The 21,980-nt window shown below is 34.9% G+C and overlaps 3 protein-coding genes across 18 annotated transcripts in view; 2 read left to right on the top strand and 1 right to left on the bottom strand.

Annotated features, from left to right (window-relative positions):
- The window catches only part of LOC105488707 (zinc finger protein 215), a 64,887-nt gene extending 51,388 nt beyond the window's left edge, over positions 1-13,499 (top strand). The window contains exon 8 of one of the 2 annotated variants that reach the window (XR_011610873.1): positions 13,390-13,495. The gene's annotated coding sequence lies outside the window, so the exon portion shown is untranslated. Of the gene's footprint in view, positions 1-13,389 lie in introns of both variants that reach the window. The other variant, XM_024795036.2, reaches the window with a different exon arrangement.
- LOC105488705 (zinc finger protein 214) overlaps positions 1-21,980 on the bottom strand; it is a 62,238-nt gene that overhangs the window by 28,657 nt on the left and 11,601 nt on the right. For 7 of the 15 annotated variants that reach the window (XM_071075152.1, XM_071075153.1, XM_071075156.1 and 4 more), the window contains 2 exons: positions 11,469-11,615; positions 277-10,312 (listed from right to left, as the gene is read on the bottom strand). The exons of 1 other annotated variant lie outside the window; for it this stretch is intronic. In XM_071075152.1, the coding sequence (XP_070931253.1) occupies positions 8,619-10,312; positions 11,469-11,615 (1,841 nt within the window). In that variant the 3' untranslated portion in view covers positions 277-8,618. Of the gene's footprint in view, positions 1-276; positions 10,313-11,468; positions 11,631-21,980 lie in introns of those variants that run through there. 7 more of the 15 variants (XM_011753028.2, XM_071075157.1, XM_011753027.2 and 4 more) reach the window with 6 other exon arrangements.
- LOC105488704 (NLR family pyrin domain containing 14) overlaps positions 13,568-21,980 on the top strand; it is a 78,010-nt gene continuing 69,597 nt past the window's right edge. Inside the window, exon 1 of the mRNA XM_011753019.3 lies at positions 13,568-13,652. The gene's annotated coding sequence lies outside the window, so the exon portion shown is untranslated. The remainder of the gene's footprint in view (positions 13,653-21,980) is intronic.

The following is a 21,980-nucleotide window of genomic DNA, read 5'->3' as shown; positions in this document are numbered from 1 at the left end:
TCCTTGTTATCTGCGGTTCCACTTTCCCCCAGCCTCCCTGCTTCCCTCCAGGATGTACAGCATCAGCCAGTGTACAGGCCCAAGGTCTGGACACCCTCCCTGCCTCTGGCTCCTCTAGGACACTGCCCATGGCAGGGTTGGCGCTAGGGAAGCACACACCCTTGGGGCTGGTACTCCAGTGCTCCCCCTCCCGCCGCAGTGGACGAGGGCCCTACCCTAGAGTCCCTCAGGCCTCCTGCACTTACTGCCACCAAACTCCAAGTCACCCCTACACACCCACAACTGCTTTTTTACTTCCTCCTTAAGAGCTCAGGCTCAGCCTTCCTTTTCCCTCTGTGCTGTCAGTATCTCATCTCAGTTGAACATTTGTAAGTAAACTAAACAATGGTTTAGAATCTTTATGACTTCTACACTTCTAGAATTCTCATATTTTCATTGCATGGTTCATATTTTCATGATTTTGTGTCCAAATTCTACTTTGCCCCTGACTTTCTGTAGGATTAATTGTAACTCCTCATGTGCTAATATTTTAATACCACTTTTAATTTCCAATATAGTGTCTTAGATTGACCGGTTAGCCAAAGCAAGCTTATTATTACTACAACTAGTTACCTGTCAATTTGTCAGCATGCCACTGGCTCTACTGGCATCTCCCCATGAACCGCCTCTTGGTGTTCATAACATTGTGTAGTCCCCTTCCTGTGAATCTAGGGTGGTCCTGTGACTCTTTTTCCCTAATAGAATATGGCAGAAGTGATAGTTTGGACCTAAATTTCATGAAGGACTAGAAGTTTCTGCTCTTGAGCTCTAGGATTCCTGAGAAACCCAGGCAGAATCCAGGAATTCTGCTGGAAATGCCATGTAGAAACTATGTGAAGAGGGAGAAGTCCTGAAACTACACGGAGAGAGAAAAAGCACAGCCCAGCTTGTTCCTTAATGCAATCACACGAATGCACACTGGCAAGACCAGCAGAACCAAGTAACTCAGCTCAGCCTAGCCCAGACTTCACAATTGTGGGCAAATAAAATGGTTGCTGTTATGTAAAATGGCAATAGATAATCAAAACATCAGTGTTAGCAAAGTGGCATAATTAATATATTGTCAAAGTTGTATTTCAAGAGCCAAGACTGCTAATAATGGTCAAAGAATCTGTGATGCTTCCGCAACTATCAATAGGATAAACATGCTATAAATAATATGACAGGATATCAACTTTGTCTTAAATCAACCTTTTTACACTAACAGTAAAGTGTAAATAAAATGTGTAAATTGTCCTCAGAGGGAAAAATACTCAGCTATATTAGATTTCGAGGACAGGACTGACAGATTGTGCTGTGCCACAGAATTATGTCACATGCTGTGAGAAAGCTGTTCCTCACCAAGGGGCCCATAGAATCAACCATTGGGACTTTTCTTTCAGCGTCTACAATGAACACATTTCTAACAACATGTACCAGCTCTGAGGTCTGAACTAGTCATCCAACTATGTATGCTTTCATTTTGGGACATCTGACCCAGATTAAGGTTCTGGCTAGTCACATTATTGTTAAGTAAACAGGAGCACAGGAGAGCTATGGTAATATTATTTTTAAATCAACTCCATCTCAAAACTAGCAAGGCACATTCCTTGCCAGTCACAATGCATAGTCATAACATGTTTTTGGTTAAGGAAGCAGTTAATGCTTGCAAGGATAAACTCCTATGATGGCAGAATGTCCAGATGTCCTAATATCACATAACAATGTATGCTTTTAAGATATAGTCATGCTTTGATGTACTTATGCACTAAAATGCCAAAGAAAACTTTTTAAAAACAACAAAGTACTAAATTTTGTCATGCTGTCAGCCTACCCCCACATAGACATAATAGCTTTTACATAGACAAGACCCCTATACAAGAAGAGTTTAAAACAAAGAAGGCACATTCCTCCATTTCCTTTCTGAGGACACCCTACTCTGTATCTGCGTAGCTTTCAACAAACTCTCTTATCACTGTACTCTGCAATTCACCTTGAATTCCTTCCTGCTTAGACCCAAGAGTTCTCTCTTAAGGTCTGGATTGGGATCTCTTTTTCTGGCAACACTATTTCCTACTTCATTTTAGCCTCTGATCCTCAGAGGAATCACTTTGAGCTGATTCTTTTTGTATCTATCTACCTATTTCTAAATACTGCACTATGCTTATGTAGTAAAACTGACAATTTTAGGTACTCCGTTCTGATTTTTTTCTATTATGGGAGACGGAAATTTGGTGTTTACATACTCCCTCTCACTTCCCCTTCCCTGATCCTACTAACATAGTTTCTATCAATTTTTTGTTTATTTTCAGTGATAACATTTTTATGACTATGCCATATTGTCCAAATGGAGACAAGCAGTGTTCTGTGATTACATTTTCTTCCTTATCCTATTTTTTGTTCTTCTTATGCTTTTGATTGGCTTGCCTAGATTTTATATAGTTTAACCTCATTACTAATGGATTTCATATTTGTAAATTCACCTACTCACTACAATTTATTTATAACCAAATTCAATACTTGTAGCGCTTTCCCCAGTCATTTGTACACAGGTGCAGAGCAGAGCAAATTTCAAGTTGCCCAAGGTGCATGTGACCAGCTGAGGTTGAACAAAGCAATGCCGTACCTTCTTGTTTTAGCTCTCCTATCATAAAAAGCATACTTTTCACAATATATTTACTGCTGTTTTAGGATTTTTGTGCTTTCTGTTGATTTTTGCAGTTTAAAATGGTCCCAAGTATAGTGCTAAGGTGCTGTCTAGTGTTCCTAAGTACAAGAGGGCTGTGATGTATCTTAGGAAAAAATACATGTGAAAGAGAAGCTACCTTCAGGCATTATAGTGCTGTTGTCTTGTGAGTTCAATATTAACAAATCAATATAATAAATGTTATATATATTTTATATATTATATATTGTGATATATTAATATTGTTTATCAATAAATACTAATATCACATATTATTAAAGCCAAATTATGTATTGATCCATTGACAAAAATGTGATAAGAAACTCGTAGGAACCTCACCCTCTGGTGAATCATGAACTTTTCTATGCCACAATTTCTCTTGACTATAGAATGTGCCTTGTGGGACCTTTCTCAAAGCAGTTGTGAAATTTTAATGACATTAAACTTTTAAGACTTCTGAGAATCAGTGTGCTGTGAAAATTAACACTTTATTAACATTTATTATGTGAATAGGCACTATTCTAGAGAAAAGATAAATTGTTTGGGCAGTAGCCTAAGGACTCATTTTATTTCAACATTGTATTTTATAGCTGAGGCTGTGTAAGCTCAGAGAGGTCAAAAGATTATCCCAATCCCATACCCATCAGTAAAGGACAGATTATGGGTAAAACCCCAGTGAGCCTTTTGAATCCTTCAGCCACTGTGCTGTCACTGTTCACCAGGAAACTATTTTAAAGAATGTTAGAGTTGAATTCATCTGACAATTAATTTTAAAGTTCAGTGAAGGATATCTTATGGGTGCAGTGATTGTGGTCTGTATTCCAAATTTTAGGGCCTGATTAGACAGAAACAGAAACACACCATAGCATTGCCTTTTTGACTGGATCATACTTTTTCAGCCTCTGCATACCCCATATTAATATTCAATATATATTAGGATTTAATCATTCAATTTGATAGGAATTTCTGACAGGATCTTCCTGACTCTGATACTTTTCTCACCAGAATTGCCGATGAGAGTCTGTATTCCTCCCAGTTCACACTGAGCCAATGATTATGTTTGTTGACATTAGGTAGAAATATACCTTGTCTTCCCGAAAACTGATCTCAGCTCAGGAAGCCTTACTCTTAACCACTAGGCTATATTTATTCCTAAAACTGCATTTTTCTCACTTTGCTTGAAACACTTTTAACTCCTCCTTGTTCACCCCCTCAGGTTATTGCAATCTATTCTGGACTAAGATGAGAACCTCTCTCTGGAAAGCCTACCCTGACTCCCCAAAGTTGGGCATGACTACTCCCATGGCACAACTTGAACTTTATATTATCCAGATGAAAAATAAAACCCTCTAGTCCCTTAAGAGTAGCTTAAACCTCAAAATTGATATTTGAAGTTAATGTTTTAATCTTAAAACATTAATCTAGACAGACTGATTTCACTGTCCCTAAAACACTGTGTTCAACTGTAAGATTTTACAAGCAATTCTTCCTGTCTGTAAAGTAGTAAAGGATTTTGGCCTCCTTTTTACCTATTAAAATACTACTTAAAGTCCAGTTTTAAAATTAATTTCTGATATATTCATCATGGTCAAAATATATCCAAAATTTGATTATTTCTGTCACCTCCACTGTTAACACTATTTTAACACTTTATCTCTTTTAGGGGTAACTGCAATACCTCCTAATTGGAATCCCTGCTTTGGCTCTAGCCTCTACTTTGTCAATTCTTAACACAGCATTCAGAATAAGCCTGTTTAAATTTGTTAGATTATATCACTTAAAACCCTCCAGTGACTTTTTACTTCACTTAGAATAAAAGACAACACCTTTACAATTCCTTACAAGGGCCCCTATTACCTTTAACTTCATTCCCTATTTTCCTTCTCCCTTACAGTGCTGCAGTACATTCCAGGTCCATTCCTGGCCTCAGACCCTTTGCACTTGCTCTACCCTCTATACGGAATTCTTTTTCCATGGAGAGCTCCATGGCTCACTTGCTCCCTCACTTCTTTTAGTGAGATAACATCCTGGGATCTGTGTATGTGCATATGAGATTCTACCATGTGATGTTATATAACCCTGTTCTTTACATGAGATCACTTGAGTGGATCTCTGTTCTTTACAAGCCCCCTAACAGTATGAAACTCTACTTCCATAGAACATATTCCTATAGAATTACTGTAGCAAAGAGTAACAGCAATTTTAATGCTCAGGATTGGCCAAATTGTTTTTCCAAAAAGTCGTTACCAATTTACCCTCAACATAAGTATACATTACTCCATACTCTTGCTGAAAATTGCTATTGTCATTTTTATTAATAAAAGTGATACTTCATTGCTTTAGTCCGTTTATGTTGTCAACATTTTAAACTAGGTGTCTATTTAATTAAAAAGAGTTCATACTGTCATAATCATGGCAAATATTTCTCCTATTTTTTTCTGACTTACATGTTTTTCACCCACAGTTTAAAAATTTTTATGTGGTCAAATTATGTATTTTTTCTGAGTGTTTAAAAATCCACTCTAGAGAATTTTAAATATTTTATAGTGGAACCTCCTTTATAAAAATAAAATCTTAAGTTACTTTTGCATATGAAGAGATAAAATGTGGCTAAACTTGCAGTTCTTTTGCTTCTGAAGATACTAGTCTTCATGAAACCACATGGAGGTCCATGGAATACAGCTTAAAAACTTGTATTCAATCGATGTTTTATTCTGATATAGATCATAAAATGAAAGTCTTGTTAAAGAGTTAAATCATGATCTTAGCACTATTTACTGAATAATCCTCCTATTCACAGATCTTTATCATGTGTGAACTCTATAAGCATATGCACTATATGTTAAAATACACATATATAATCCATACACTGGTATATTTCTAAACTATTTAATGACTTAGAATCCTTTTTTTTTTTCAAATATACAATTAAATTCTCCATTATTACAACTTCATATACCAATATACAATTTATTATATGTTAGGGCAATATCATTAATCTTTCTTATAATTATCTTTGCTCTTCTCCAATGTCTATTTTCCTTAAAAGACTAGAACACCTTTATCTCAAATTCATTGGAATTTTCATGAGATCTAAAATAAATATATAAATTAGGAACATTCCCTTAAGGAAAATTAAGACTTCTCTAGTCAAGTCCTCTTTTATATTTCCCCTTTATTATTATTTTCATGCTGCATTTTTATTTGTTCCTCTTTAAATTATTAAAAACCAGATTTTTTTACCATTACATTTTCTGAATTATGCAAGAGTTTAGAATACTAATGATTTTATATTTTTACCCAACTTAATGAGTTTAACTTAGTGCATTTTTAACACCTTTAAAAACATATTGTAGGTACTCCTTTATGTTTGTCTAATAAACCTTCACCTGGTCTCACATTTAAGCAATATTGCCTTTTCATCTGTTATAGCACATAATTAGAAATTTTTAACCCAGTGTTTTCAACATTTTAAAATGAAGCATTGAATATATTTTGATACATTCAGCTTTAATCATCTTGATCCATTTATTTTAATATTTTAGGCCATCTTCTTGGGGATTGTTTTGGTAGTCATTGCTATAGAGACTGAATAATTTGTGCTTTTATCTTCTCCCATTTTGAAAGGTATATGAACTTTTTTAAGTTGTAATTTTAGGTTTGAAAAAAAATACCTTTCTTAAATTGTCAGTCAAAAAGAAAATGTTATTATGAGTCCCTGCTATTTAAGATCACAAATGTGGCACTTATGCTCTCTCTCCGGTTGCTGGATGTAGCAAATAAAAACAGAAATGACCAGTTAAATTTGAATTTCAAATGTATGACATTTTAGTGTAAGTCCCATGCAATATTTGGGACATCCTTATGCTAAAACAATTATTCTTTGCTTATATGAACTGGGTGTCCTGACTTTACTCTCCTACCCAGACTCAGCATTTGTACATTTTACACTCAGCATTTATATATTTTCTTGCACATTTAATTTTTTGAAGTTGTGGAAACTATTCAGACAACTGCATGTTTAATTGATTTCAGTGCTCATCACTAGTCCTTTTATACCATGATTTCCACATTCACAAACTCTTTAAGGCACATGTATGCTACACTGTTTTCTTGCTTATCAAAAATATTTGTTTCCTGAACATATGAAAGACACTTTTGTTATAAAACTGTTTGGTGATAATAAACTTTCCAAATCTCAAAATTCTGAAGGTGCTGTTCCATTGCCTTCTGGTTGCAGAGGTCTATATCCACCCTCCCTTTTTGGTTTTACAGATAACCAGAATTTTTCTTTCTGCATGCTTTTAATTGCTTCTTTCTAAGCTGTTTCTAAGGTTGCTTTAATACTGGTTTTGCCTAAAATTTAGTGACCGTATACTTTTAACTCAGAAAAAGTTTCTTAATGTCTTTGATCATTGATTCCATGCCAAATGTTCTTTCACCTTCCTTAGAGAAACCTATAATTCTCACACTGGACCTCCATCCTCTAATATTCCTATCTGTCTTTTCTTAGTTTTCATCTCATTATCCTTTTCAGATACATTTAAGATCAGATCAAGTTTATCCATTAACTATCAATTATTTTACATTCTTCAGTGTTAATTTTACTTTTTATTGCATTTATTTTGATACAGCATTTCAGAGCTCCGTGAAGTCCTTCTTTGTTGTACCTATTTCTCTTTTTACTTTAGAGACTCTTCTCTACTTGTGTTTTTCTACTCTAGTTTTATTGAGTTCAGGTTCTCTGTTATGCCACTGAGGACACCAACATTTTTGGAAATTTCCTCTGAAGCCTGCAGCAGCTAATTTTCAGGGCAATACGTTTCCAAGTCTTTAGGATGATATTCTTTTCTTCAGTATTGCAATTCCAATTTTCCTAAACATGCCCACTTTTTTTTTCTCTTGGTATTACTTATTTGTATATCAATAATTAGGACTGTGTATTCCTATTAACTTTAACTATTCTGACATAATGGCCAAACCCTCTTCTTACATAATTAGCTTCAGGGTTCATCGTTGCACAGAGTTCTGAGTTCAATGCTGTCCTTGCAGATATTTCTCTATTACCACTCCGTTCTACTGAGATTAAATAAAATTCTACTGCTTGGATCTCCAATTCCGAACCAATAGAATATCTTCCATTTCTAGCACTTTTGTCCATACCCTTCACACCTTACTTAGAGAAAATTCTGTACTTCTTGTTATTTGGTATCTGAACCTATTATTAAGCGTGGAAAACCAGGAAACGGAAGGGATAAGAGTGCACTGTGGTCACCTCAAAGTGAAGCACCCCTGCAACAGAAGGACAGTCCCTGGGTTTTCTGGTTGACAGAGATAACAACTCAGAGAACACTGTCTCAGACACAAGGTCATACAATGCTTTCCTATCTTTTATTAGGTGGCTTGTGTCCATAAACAACTGAATTCTACTGGCCAAAACTGAGTTTTAAGTTCTGCGTGTTTCCATCTTTTCTGTTACTTCCTAGGGACTTTTTAGGGGAGATAAGAGATGTTGTTTAACAGATGGCCAGCCAGTTTCAATTCAAACCAAAATTTAAGTGTTTTGAAGTCAGTGAAAATACAAAGTTGAACACACAATATAATTTCACGCACACTAAAATGCACAGAAAAAAAGACTAGAATGAAATAGAATGAAGAGTTTTCTCCTTAAATGTTTAATATATGACTGTATTATATTTATAGTAGGTAAAGAAAAATACACAATAATTTTAAATATATAGGGATTTTTCTAAAGATCTCCTTTTGAAGCAAATAATTCTTAGTGGGAGATGGGGAAACTGTAAATGTTGCTTGGGATTACTTGTGTTATTTATAAGATTTCCTTATCAGCAGCATTTTAGGATTTAAAGGTTAGGTAAACTTTGATTGAAGCTGTTAACTAAATGAACAATATTTATAAGTTTCCTCTTCTATGATTATTGTGAAGATGTGAATTATGATCAAATCCCTTATAATATTCATGGCATTTATAAGGTTTCTCTCCTGCGTGGACTCTTTGATGAATTCGAAGAGCTGAGCTATGACTGAAACCTTTACCACACTTAGCACATTGATAAGGTTTCTCTCCTGTATGGACCCTCTGATGAATGTGAAGATTAGAACTGTGACTAAAACCCTTTCCACAATCATCACATTTATAGGGCTTTTCTCCTGTATGGACTCTCTGATGAATGAGAAGATGTGAACGCTGACTGAATCCCTTGCCACACTCTTCACATTTGTAGGGTTTCTCTCCAGTATGTACTCTTTGATGAGTGTGAAGCTTTGAACTCTTACTGAAGCTCTTCCCACATTCAGGACAAGTATAGGGTTTCTCCCCTGTATGGACTCTCTGATGAATGCGAAGATCTGAGCTGTGACTAAAGTCCTTCCCACAGTCATCACATTTATAAGGTTTCTCTCCTGTATGCACTCTCTGATGAATTTGAAGATTTGAGCGTTGGGTAAAGCCCTTACCACAGTCTTCACATTTATAAGACTTCTCTCCTGTGTGTACTAACTGATGAATTCGAAGATTTGAGCTCTGGCTGAAGCCCTTACCACACTCATTACACTTATATGGTTTTTCTCCTGTGTGGACTCTCTGATGAACATGAAGTACTGAACTCCGATTAAAACTCTTACCACACTGATTGCACTTAAAAGGCTTCTCTCCTATGTGAAGTCTCTGGTGAATGTGAAGTAATGAATTCCTACTGAGGTCTTTATCACACTCAATTTTATAAAATTTCTCTTCTGTGTGAACTCTTTGATGATTGTGAAGACTAGAGATTCGGCTGAAGCTCTTACCACATGCATTACAGCTGTAAGGTACCTCCCCTATGTGAACTCTCTGATGAAAGTGAACTCCTGAGCTCTGATGAAAGTTACTGTCAACTTTATCACATCCATACAGCTTCTTACCTATGTGGATTCTTGGATGTCTACACAAGGCTGATCTCTGAGAGAAGCATGCTTTATGGATAGAACATTGACAGAGGTTTTCTCCAGGTTGATTTCTCTTGTGGAAAATACACCGTGAGTTCCAACAATAAATTTCTTTACACTTATTACATCCACAGTAGTTTTCTTCCATTGAATCTTTCAGTAGGTCTTTCTGACATATCACCCCAACATACTGTGGAAGGGCTTCCTCCACTGGGATATAAGAACGCTGAACTATGAGCTTCTGTTCTTTTTCCATGGAGAGGTTTTTCCTGGATATGCCAAGATGGTATCTGCCCCCTTGAAAACCATGTGAACCACTCATGTAGATTTCTCTACCATAGTCTTGGGTGGTTTTTGTTTCTAAGGACTGCCAAGGTATAAAATTTTTATATTTTAAGTTCCTGCGATTTTTGCTTTCAAAAGTCAGTTCATAGTTCCCACACCCTGGTACTTGTGTGGAAAGTATTAACCATTTCTGACACTGGGAGCGATCTTGCTGTGTTAAGTCTTTGGAATCTTTCCCTTGAACAGTTTCCCCATAGTTCTGATTCTCACACATCTGAGCACCAGCATTCCACCAGCCTTGCCAGCAGGAAAAATTTTCATATTCTAAGTATCTGAATTTTTCTTCTTGGGATTTGTAGCTCTTATTCCAGTTTTCTAGAAAAATAAGATAATCCCATAGTGAGATAAAAGTTGTGTTGAAAAATTTCCAACTATCTAAATCAATGATCTTTAAATGATAGGAATATATGTGTGGGTGGGGGTAGGAAAGGAGGGTTATGACTCTGGCTGCTCCATTTGGGTCTGAAATTCATTTGTTTTGTTCATTCATGTATGTATTCATTCATTCACTTATTTATTCATTCCACAAGCATGTTTTGAACAGGCACTGTTAGAAAGATTTAACTTCTATTTACCAGGCACTGTTAGAAATGAGAATAATGCCAACTGCTTAATGGAAATAGTCTTAAAGACTGAGATATAATTAGATTACTTTATTTTGGATATTATTATAAGAAACAAAATATATTGTTCCTGTTTTTCTGTTCTAGAATAGCACGGTAGATTGAGAAAAAATGACTACATTAACTCACTACTTTACCTACACCTTTGGTATTCTCCTTCCACACTCTCTCTATGCTTGGCTACACAACTTGCATTGGTAACTGGGAAAATAACAAAAGTCACACAAGCAGAGACTTGAAAAGCCCCTCCCCTTTCTCAATGCTTTTAAAAATCCTGTGACCCCCACCATGTAAGTGTGCTTGGGTTGGCTTGTTTGAAGAGAGATATGTGACCAACAAATTCCCACTACCTCCACTGATACTGAGCCAACTGCCCCACATGTGAGTCAGGCCAAGCAGCTTAATCTTAGACCAGTCAGCCACAACCAAATCTCTCCAAGATAAAAGATCTATCCAGTCAATGAGAATCATAAAAAATAATAAAGTTTGTTTTTAAGCCACTAAGTCTGGCACAGTATGTTATACAACAAAAGCTAACTTATACAAATAGCATGAAGAGAGAAAAAGTTTAGGACCACACAAAATTGACTACGTATGGAGATATGTGTTTTAAGGGCAATGCAGAAAATAACTAAAACTAATAATCACAAGTATCTATTAATGATACAACCTAGGTGTCCTGGAATCTGTCTTGCTTTATCTTTTATTTGTGACCTGATTTAAGAAACATTTTTGAGAATATCTCTTCTAACACCTCAATATAACACCCAGATAAAAAAACAAAATACTCAACAAAACTGTTCCTAGAAGAAACTCTGACTATTCCCTATGAGGTGGGATAATTTTACCTACTGACATGACATTTGTGTAGTTCTCCCACATGACCTCCCTGTAGAGCCTTTTTTGAGAAGAATCCAGGAATTTCCACTCCTCCCAAGTAAAAATAATAGTGACATCTTCAAATGTTACTGCCATCTGGTCAAAGATCAGGCTTTCTAGGAAAAAGAAATCTAAGTGAGAAGATGGACAAAGATAAAGACATTTGGCAGATTAACATAAGTGGCAAGCCAAAAAGAACTTCAACAAAGAAGAAAACCAAGAAAGGTAAGGAGAGGTATAACAATAGTAGTCAAACAGCTAAATAATATATCCAATCATGAAACATCATCACTATCAAAAGAAACACCTATACAGCACTTGTCTACTAACTACTAAGTTTTTTACCTATATTTCAGTTACTCTTCACAGAAATCCCATGTTGTAGGTAGCTTTCTACTACTATTATGCATTTTAGAATGGAGAAGAGATAAATATATGTATTAAAACTGCCTAAAGTAATTCTTTTAGTGGAAAAAACAGATCATAAATTGGTTATGTGGCAAATCCATTTTATTTCTTTTTAAATTTTTCATTGTATCTATTTGATCACACATTCTCAATTCTAAATTTCAATTTAAAATATTGAGTACCTACTAAGAATAAAGGAAACAGATACTTTTAAGGAGTTTACAATAAAATGGAAGGAAAGCCAAATGCTATCATTATCAGCAGCAGCACCATCTTAGCTGCAGCTATATCTTATTGAACATTTATGAATAGGGCTATGTTATCTCATTTACTCTCAGAACAATCCAATAAGGTATTGTTATTCACACTAAATGAATACGCAAACTAACGTTTAGCAAGACTAAGTTACTTGTACAAGATTATGTAGTTACATCATAGAGGTTTTTAAACTCAGCACTACCTATTAAATAAAAGTGAGATAAATTAAAAACGTTTGATAAAGTGTTTCAGTTGAGATTTCCATATACTGTCATAATGTGTTAATGTAGGGTAAAGGAAAGATGTACTGAAATATTCAAGGGTAAAAAATATGCAGCCAAACTACTATTTTCCAAATAAACTACATGAAAATATATGTCTAAACAACAAAACATTAACCACAAATAAGAACTCAAGAATGAGAACATTCAGAGCCATATATTTAAATATCTAGTGGCCTATTTTTAATGTTTATAAAATAAATTTAATAAGTTTTAAATATAATGAATCCACTTTAAATATATAAATTAAAAAAAGAAAAGAAATTTGGGATGCTCAGAAACTCAAACTACAGGAGTGAAACTGTGAAAGTTGTATCTGTCTAGAAAATAAATGGACTCACTGATCTCTAGTTTTATAAAAAGTACAATAAAAATAAAATTCAATCTGTAGTTATTGGATTTGTTATTTTTTAAAAAAATTTAAGGATTTATTTTAAAAACATATTAGCAATCAGGAGTCTAATTTCTTTTACTGAAAATAAGTTCATAAATATTTAAAACATTGAAATAATATAAGTAAAAATTAAAAGCCTACCTTCCCCCAAATAATTTAAGAAATAACCACTATAACCAGTTTTCACTGTGTTTTTTCTAACCTTCTTCCATGTATACACAACACACATTCATACTTCACTGATTTTTTTCCTTAATAAAGACATGGTAATTCTGCAATTTTCTTTTTTTCATTTAATATATAGTGTACAACTTCCCACTTCAGTACAGGTAGACCTATCTTATTTATGGTAATTTTTAAATATGCCCATAAATTATTTGATCCTTTCCTTTCAAGAAGTGAAGCCTAATTCCCCACCCCTTGAATATGGGCTGAACTTAGTGAGTAACTTCTGATGAATAGGAAATAAAGTGGATAAGGAAGTAGTGTTATGCAACTTTGGAGGCTGGGTCATAAAAGTCACTGCAGCTTCTTTCTTGCTCTCTCTAGGATCACTAGCTCTGGGAAAAGCTATATGCCATGTCATGAGACAACTTAAGCAGACCTGTGGTGAGGAATTGGGACCTTCTGCTTTCACTGAGAAATGAGACATCTTGCCAACAGCCATGTGAGTAAACTATCTTAGAAGCGGATCCTCCAACCACAGTGCAGCCTTCAGATGACTGCAGTCCCTGCTGACAGCTTCACTGCAACTTCATGAGAGACCTTGAGACAGCTTTGCTTCTTTCAGATTCCTCACCCTCAGAAACTGGGTAAGATAATGTTTGCTGTTTTAAGAATAAAATAATTTGTTTTGCAATAATAGATAACTAATATTATTTGCAAAACTTATGTAGCATTTCATTTTATTGATGTCCAAGACTTAACTGTTCCCATATTAATGGACATTAACATCGCTTCCAGTTTCTTGGCTATAACATATAGCAAAAGAATTCTCTTAAATATATAATTATTTCTATTGTAATAATATTTCTATATGACAATGTCTATATGATAAATACAAATATTTCTATATGATAAATAGATATATTTCTGTATGACAAACCTCTAGAAGTGAAATTGTCAGGTATCTGTATTTCAGTTTACTAAAAAATACTATAAAATGTCCCTTGAAAATAGTTTTTAAAATGTTACAAATATTTTCCCCTAACGGAACAATAAAAGCAAGACACCTATATTCAATATTAGCAAGTACAATAAATCTAAACAGAAAAAAGAATTATATAAACAATAAACTAAGATGACAAGTAAGCCTATTGATAGAGAAAAGGATACTAAAATTGAGTTTTAAAATAAAGTGGCATACTGCTTATAAGAGATATACTTCAAACTAATGAATTCTGAAGGATTAAAAATGATCTGGCTAATTGTTTTCTTGTGGCGTTTAAGTTCTTTATTTACTTCCTGTTAGCTGGTTCTTTTGTTCCAGAGACTTGATTAGACTACGGTTCATTTTTTCTGACAAGAATACCTGCGTATATACTTCCTATAGTACATTTTAGTTAGCTAAACTGAACAATGGCTTCAGGTGCTATCAGCCCAGTCCTTCCATTCCAAGATTCTCTTAAACCTTTCATTAAAAGTTTTAGCAATAAATGATGATCATTTCCTGGATTTGTGATTTCATTAGGTTTTACAAATTGGTTGTCTAATTCTGTAATTCTACCATTCCTTGTGCATACATATGCTATAATTCTTCTATAATGAAAAACTTGCCATTACAAATTTTCTGCTTATCCTGAAATGTAATCCTAATGAAAAAGATAAGATAAAATGCTTGATTATCTCCCAAACTTACTCTCTTTTAAAAATCAATTTTCAGAGTAATGAGATGGGGCAAAGCAATTACCAACTATGACCAATGAGATTTGTATTATTTTGCTTTTCAATGTTTACATACTCACTGATTCTTACATAGTGGATGGGTTGCAATTAAATTGCAATCATTTTTCTTTTAGATGTGCAAGATTCTCTCATCTCAGACTAGTAAAAATCCCTTCAGGTTGGCTCCTAGGTTTGTAATATGACCATTTTTGGTGTTTGAGAGCTTTCCTTACTTTCTGGCACAACAAATGTCCAGGTTCATTCTTGTTCCATTTCCTTGACGAACCAGGATGTAGTATTTCTCCCAGGAGTTTGGTAATTTTCCGGCTCCTTTTTTGGTATATAAGTAACCCTCCAACAATATTATATAAACTTGGTATCTCTTTTGTCTTCTCATCTATGAACATAGCTCTGATTATTAGTTTTCTTTAAGGTCCTTTTCAAGAAAGATCAGTTAAAATCATTCTCTATACATCTGGAGTTTTGATTCCTTCTTTTAATATTGTCAGATTTTGCTTATACAATTTGAAATGGATGCTTAGCTATATATTAGTTCATGCCTAATACATCTGCTTGATGGATCTTAACCACTGTTTAACATGATTGACCTTTTATTGTGAAATTAAATAGGTCTCTTGTAAAGAGCACAGAGCAAGATTTCTGTTTTTCACTCAATCAGCATGACTCAGTTATTTTATTATCCATGTTTATTTATTGTGATTACTAATATAGACTTATTTCTAACATATCGTTTTTTATTCTTCCTTTCCCATCTTTTAGATTGGCTGACAGTTTTATGCTTAAATTTCTTCTCATCACCACCTTTTCATCTATATAGGTTTCAATTTCACACATAGTTTCTATTATTTTAATAAGTAACCTAAATATATTTTAAACATATACTCTTACCTATTTTTCTAATAAGTCAATTAAGAAGAGAAAAAAATTCAGGAAAGGCTGCATGAAATATGACAAGAAAGGTGATCAAGTACCTTGGTAAAGTTTATTGTTATCATAAAACAAAACTAACAACAAAAAATATAGGAGAGCAAACAAAGAAAAAAGGAGACATAGAAAGTATGTCAATGCCTACATATCTGAACTACAATTCTTGACAATACAAACATGAGGGGAGAAAGAGACGGACATAAGAGTGTGTTGAAGTCCACGTCTTACTAAAAAAATGACCTAGATATTAATACATTTAAAAAGTCAGTAGGGGCAAATGAAAGTTATTGTGGGTTTTAAGTTAAGATATTAATACATTTAAAAAGTCAGTAGGGGTAAATAAAAGTCATTGTGGGTTTTAAGTTAAGCACAACCATCATAAGAACCAAAATGGAATCTATGAAAAACAAAATAAAAACAGAAGACAACTTGCTCCATGGGAAAACAGAAAATAAGAAAAGAAAAGATGGCAAAATAATATAATAATAATTAAAATAATTTTAAATAATTTAATCTTACAGATTAAAAGACCCATAGATTAAAAAATAAGATTTAGCATGTGGTTTAGAAGAGATACACTAAAAAGAAAAATATTTAAAAATACAAGGATAGAAAAAGATTACAAAAATATGAATCAAAAGAAAGCTGAAATAGCAAACTTAATTTCAGATGAGTAAAATTTATGGCAAACATACCATAAGGGACAAAAATGTTTTTTATATGAACAGTAAGAAAAAATATCCAAAATAAATTGCATCCACAAATAAAACTTCAAAACATACCAAACGACAAGTGTCACAAATGTGAGGGGAAATATATATACCATTAGTTGTAATGATAGATATTAATATGTCCCTCTCAAAAAATTATAGCAAGCAAACAAAAAAACACTAATAATATGAAGACTAAACACCACAAATAATAAGCTTCAGTTATTTTATCTGTGTTGAACTCTGCACCATCAAAATACAAAATACACATTATTTTCATGAACACATAGCACTATAAGATAGACCATGTATTAGTCCATAAAATAAATCATGATAAATTCCAAAGCATCAACATAATACAGAATACATTCTCTAGCTACAATGTAATAAAATTTGAAATTATTAACAATAGAATTTTAAAAGTCCACACTTCTGAAACCCAAGTAACATACTATATTATTAAGTAATCTTTGAATTTAAAAGAAAAAAATAACAATTCTTAATTTTTTTTCCTAAAAATTTAAATGTAATAATGACAATAATTACACAAAAAATGTGCAAGATCCAAATGAAATACTTGAAGGAAACAAAAATGGCTAGAGCAGCTGGGCAAAGTGGCACACACCTGTAATCCCAGCACTTTGGGCAGATCGCTCGAGCCCAGGAGTTTGAGACCACCCTGGGCAATATGGAGAAATCCCATCTCTACAAAAAATACAAAAATTAGCCAGGCACGGTGGCACACACCTGTAGTCCCAGCTACTCAGGAAGTTGAGGTAGGAGGAGCGATTGAGTCTGGGAGGTTGAGGCTGCAATGAGCTGTGATTGTACCACCGCACTCCAGCCCGCAAGACAGAGTGAGACGCTGTCTTAAATAAATGAATAAATAAATATTTTTTTAAAAAACCCAGCTAGACTAACATCATACTGAATAGGTGAAGGCTCAAAGTATTTACCTTGAGAACCGGAAAAAGACAAGAATGCCCACTCTCATCACTCCTATTCAACACAGTACTGGAAGTCCTAGCCAGAGCAATCAGGCAAGAGAAAGAAATAAAAGGTATCCAAATAAAAAGACATGAAGTCAAACTATCTCTGTTTGCAGATGATATGATTCTATACCTAGAAAATCCCAGAGTCTCTGCCCCAAAGCTCCTTTAGCTAATAAACAACTTCAGGAAAGTTTCAGGATATGAAACCGATATACAAAATACAGTAGCATTTCTATATACCAATAACATCCAAGCTGAGAGTCAAATCAAGAATGCAATCCCATTTACAATAGCCACAAAAAGAATAAAATATCTATGCATACTGCTAACCAGGGATGTAAAAGATCTCTACAACAAAAATTACAAAGCACTGCTCAAAGAAATCAGAGATGACATAAACAAATGGAAAAACATTCCATGTTCATGGATAAAATCAACATAACCAAAATGGCCATATTGAAGCAATATACAGATTCAATGATACTTCTATCAAACTACCAATGACATTCTTCACTGAATTAGAAAAAAAAACTATTTTAAAATTCACATGGAACCCAAAAGCAGCCCAAATAGCCAAGGCAACCCTAAGCAAAATGAACAAAGCTGGAGGCATCACGTTACCTGAGTTCAAACTACAAACCTACAGTAACCAAAATAGCAGGGTACTCATATAAAAACAGATACATACACCAATGGAACAGAATATAAAGCCCAGAAAAAAATGCCTCACACCTACCACCATCTGATCTTCAACAAAGTTGACAAAAACAAGCAATGGGAAAGGACTCCTATTCAATGAATGGTGCTGGGATAATTGGCTAGCCATATGTAGAAGATTGAAACTAGACCCCTTCCTTACACAGTATACAAAAATCAATTTGACATGGTTTAAAGACTTACATGAAAACCTAAAACTGTAAAAACCCTGAAAGATAACTTAGGGGATACCATTCTGGACACAGGACTTGACAAAGATTTCATGATGAAGACACCAAAAGCAACTGTAACAAAAACAAAAATTGACAAATGGGACCTAATTAAAGTAAAGAGCTTCTGCACAGCAAAAGAAATTATCAACAGAGTAAATAGACAACGTACAGAATGGGAGAAAATATTTGCAAACTATGCATCTGACGAAGATCCAAAGTCTAGAATCGATAAAGAATTGAAACAAATTAACAAACAAAAAACAACCCCATTAAAAAGTAGGCAAAGGACATGAATACTTTTCAAAAGAAGACATACATGCAGTCAACAAGCATATGAAAAAAATGCTCAACATCACTAATCATCAGATAAAGGCAAATCAAAACCATAGTGAGATACCATCTCATATCAGTCAGATGGCTATTATTAAAAATTCAAAAAATAGTAAGATGCTGACAAGATAGCAGAGGAAAGGGAATACTTAAATATGCTGATGGTGGGAATGTAAATTAGTTCAGTCATTGTGGAAAGCAGTGTGGTGATTTCTCAAAGAACTTAAAACAGAATTACCATACCCAGCAATCCCATTACTGGGTATATGCCCAAAGGTATATAAATTGTTCTACCATAAAGACAATAAGCATGTGTATGTTCATTTCAGCACTATTCACAATAGCGAAGACATGGAATCAACCTAAATGCCCATTAAAAATAGACTGGATAAAGAAAATGTGGTACACATACACCATGGAATACTACACAGGCATTGAAAAAGAATAAAATGATGTCCCTTGCAGCAACATGGATGGAGCTGCAGGCCATTATCCTAAGTGAACTAATGCAGAAACAGAAAACCAAATACTGCATGTTCTCACTTATATGTTGGAGCTAAATATTGAGAACACATGGCCACAAAGAAGGGAGCAACAGATACCAGGGCTTACTTGAAGGTAGAGGGTGAGAGGAGGGCGAGGATCAAAAAACTACCTATCTGGTACTATGCTTTACCTGGTTGACAAAATAAATTGAATGTCAAACACCCATGACTCACAATTTATCTATATAACAAAGCTGTATATATACCCCTAATCCTAAAATAAAAGTTAAAAAAAAGTCTAGAAATAAAGCATTCAGCTCAGGAGTGTAAAAAAGAGAAAACATCCCCCATTTAAAAAAAAAAAAAAAAAAAAAGATCAAACTTCAAAAAAGAAAAATAAAGTGGATGTCAAAGATATAAGAAACAAATAAATGATTGAGAAAATGCATAAAGCCAAAAGATGTTCTTAAAAATTTAATGTCAGATCAATGAAAGTCAGATTTCTAATAAGACAGTTATGAAAAAAATACTGGGCAAAATGTGGAAATAACTTTAGACATAAGATTTTTCAAAGATGCAAAGGTGTTCTCAACTATATATATAAGGATATTTATCAGCTACAGGCAAATACACCTAAATATGTACCTAAAGGGATCAACTCCCAGTAAAGTACAAAAAGGAAATAATAAAATGGCAAAATAGATGAAAGACTAATAAAAAATTATATAGACTAGTCAGTACTAAATTAAAATGGCAGCCACGCTCTTCCTCCCTCTCCGTAATCCCAAAGCTCTAAGAGCTTTATAGTTGAGTTCTAGCAAACATGTAATTAACTTAATTACTATTATAATACATTGAAAACAAAGTAGAGAGTGAAAATTGCCAACTTATTTTATGTAGCTAGTGTAATCTTGGATTCCAAGGCCAGATAAGAACGATACAAATAAAATTAAATTATGGGCACATTTGTAAATTTTGTAAATATACAAAAATCCTAAATAAAATATCAGCTAATTAAATTCAGTAACATATCAAATATATGCATCGTGATCAGTTTATTATAGGAATGCAAGGATCGTTCAACATGAGAAAAATCTATTAACGTAATTCACTGTATTAATAGAAAATAGAATAAATCCATGATAATCTCAACTGATGCAGAAAAATCATGTGATATAAAATTCAGGAAGCACAACACCCATATATTCTCTTAAAAACACTTTTAGCAAACTAGAGGAAAAAATAAACTCCCTACAGTAGCAAAGGTTAAATATCAAGAACTTTAAGCTTAATGGAGAAACTTCACATATATTCCCTTTACAGTGGTAACAGGAATGACCACCATCACTGCTGCTTTCAACATAGCACTAGAGATTCTGGCAAATACTATAAGAAAAAGAACTAAGAGGTATAAGGATTAGAAGCAAAAATATAAAATGTCATTATTTGCACAGTTACGGCCATCTACCTAGAAAAAGAGTACACAGTAAACTATGAGAGTTCAGCAAAACTATCAGATACAATACAGAAATAGTTTAACTGACTCAGCAATCAACTACTAGAAAGTAAGATACCATTCACACCAGAAAAAAAAAGAAAAAAAAAAACCCTATCTTAACCAAGAATACAAAGAATTCTTTAAAGAAAACTTTCACATTCCAATAAAGAAGAAAGATTATCTAAATAAAAGGAGAAGCATGCTTCCATGCTCTTGGATGCGGTGACTTAAATTCAATACATTCCAGTCAAATTTCCAGATGGCTATTCTGAGGAACAGAATAGACTTCTGTTCCTTAAAATTGACAAAGGAAATAAGTTGGTAAAGACAAGTAAACCGGCGGGGGGGAGGGGGGGGAGGGGGGCGGAGCAAGATGGCCGAATAGGAACAGCTCCAGTCTCCAACTCCCAGCGCGAGCGACACAGAAGACCGGTGATTTCTGCATTTTCAACTGAGTTACTGGGTTCATCTCACTAGGGAGTGCCGGACAATCGGTGCTGGTCAGCTGCTGCAGCCAGACCAGCAAGAGCTGAAGCAGGGCGAGGCATCACCTCACCTGGGAAGCGCAAGGGGAAAGGGAATCCCTTTTCCTAGCCAGGGGAACTGAGACACACAACACCTGGAAAATCGGTAACTCCCACGCCAATACTGCGCTTTAAGCAAACAGGCACACCTGGAGATAATATGCCACACCTGGCCGGGAGGGTCCCACGACCACGGAGCCTCCCTCATTGCTAGCAAAGCAGTCTGCGCTATCATATCCCGGCAAGGCAGCAGCAAGGCTGGGGGAGGGGCGCCCACCATTGCTGAGGCTTAAGTACGTAAAAAAGCCTCTGAGAAGCTTGAACTGGGTGGAGCTCACAGCAGCTCAAGGAAACCTGCCTGTCTCTGTAGACTCCACCTCTGGGGACAGGGCACAGATAACAACAAAAGCAGCAGAAACCTCTGCAGACGCAAACGACTCTGTCTGACAGCTTTGAAGAGAGCAGTGGATCTCCCAACACGGAGGTTGAGATCTGAGAAGGGACAGACTGCCTGCTTAAGTGGGTCCCTGAACCCTGAGTAGCCTAACTGGGAGACATCCCCCACTAGGGGCAGTCTGACACCCCACACCTCACAGTGTGGAGTACACCCCTGAGAGGAAGCCTCCAAAGCAAGAATCAGACAGGTACACTCGCTGTTCAGCAATATTCTATCTTTTGCAGCCTCTGCTGCTGACACCCAGGCAAACAGGGTCTGGAGTGGACCTCAAGCAATCTCCAACAGACCTACAGCTGAGGGTCCTGACTGTTAGAAGGAAAACTATCAAACAGGAAGGACACCTACACCAAAACCCCATCAGTACATCATCATCATCAAAGACC

Source organism: Macaca nemestrina, chromosome 12, assembly GCF_043159975.1.
Source record: "Macaca nemestrina isolate mMacNem1 chromosome 12, mMacNem.hap1, whole genome shotgun sequence".
Taxonomy (NCBI): Eukaryota; Metazoa; Chordata; class Mammalia; order Primates; family Cercopithecidae; genus Macaca; species Macaca nemestrina.
Note: the sequence above shows the minus strand (reverse complement) of the source record. Positions and strands in the feature narration are given on the sequence as shown.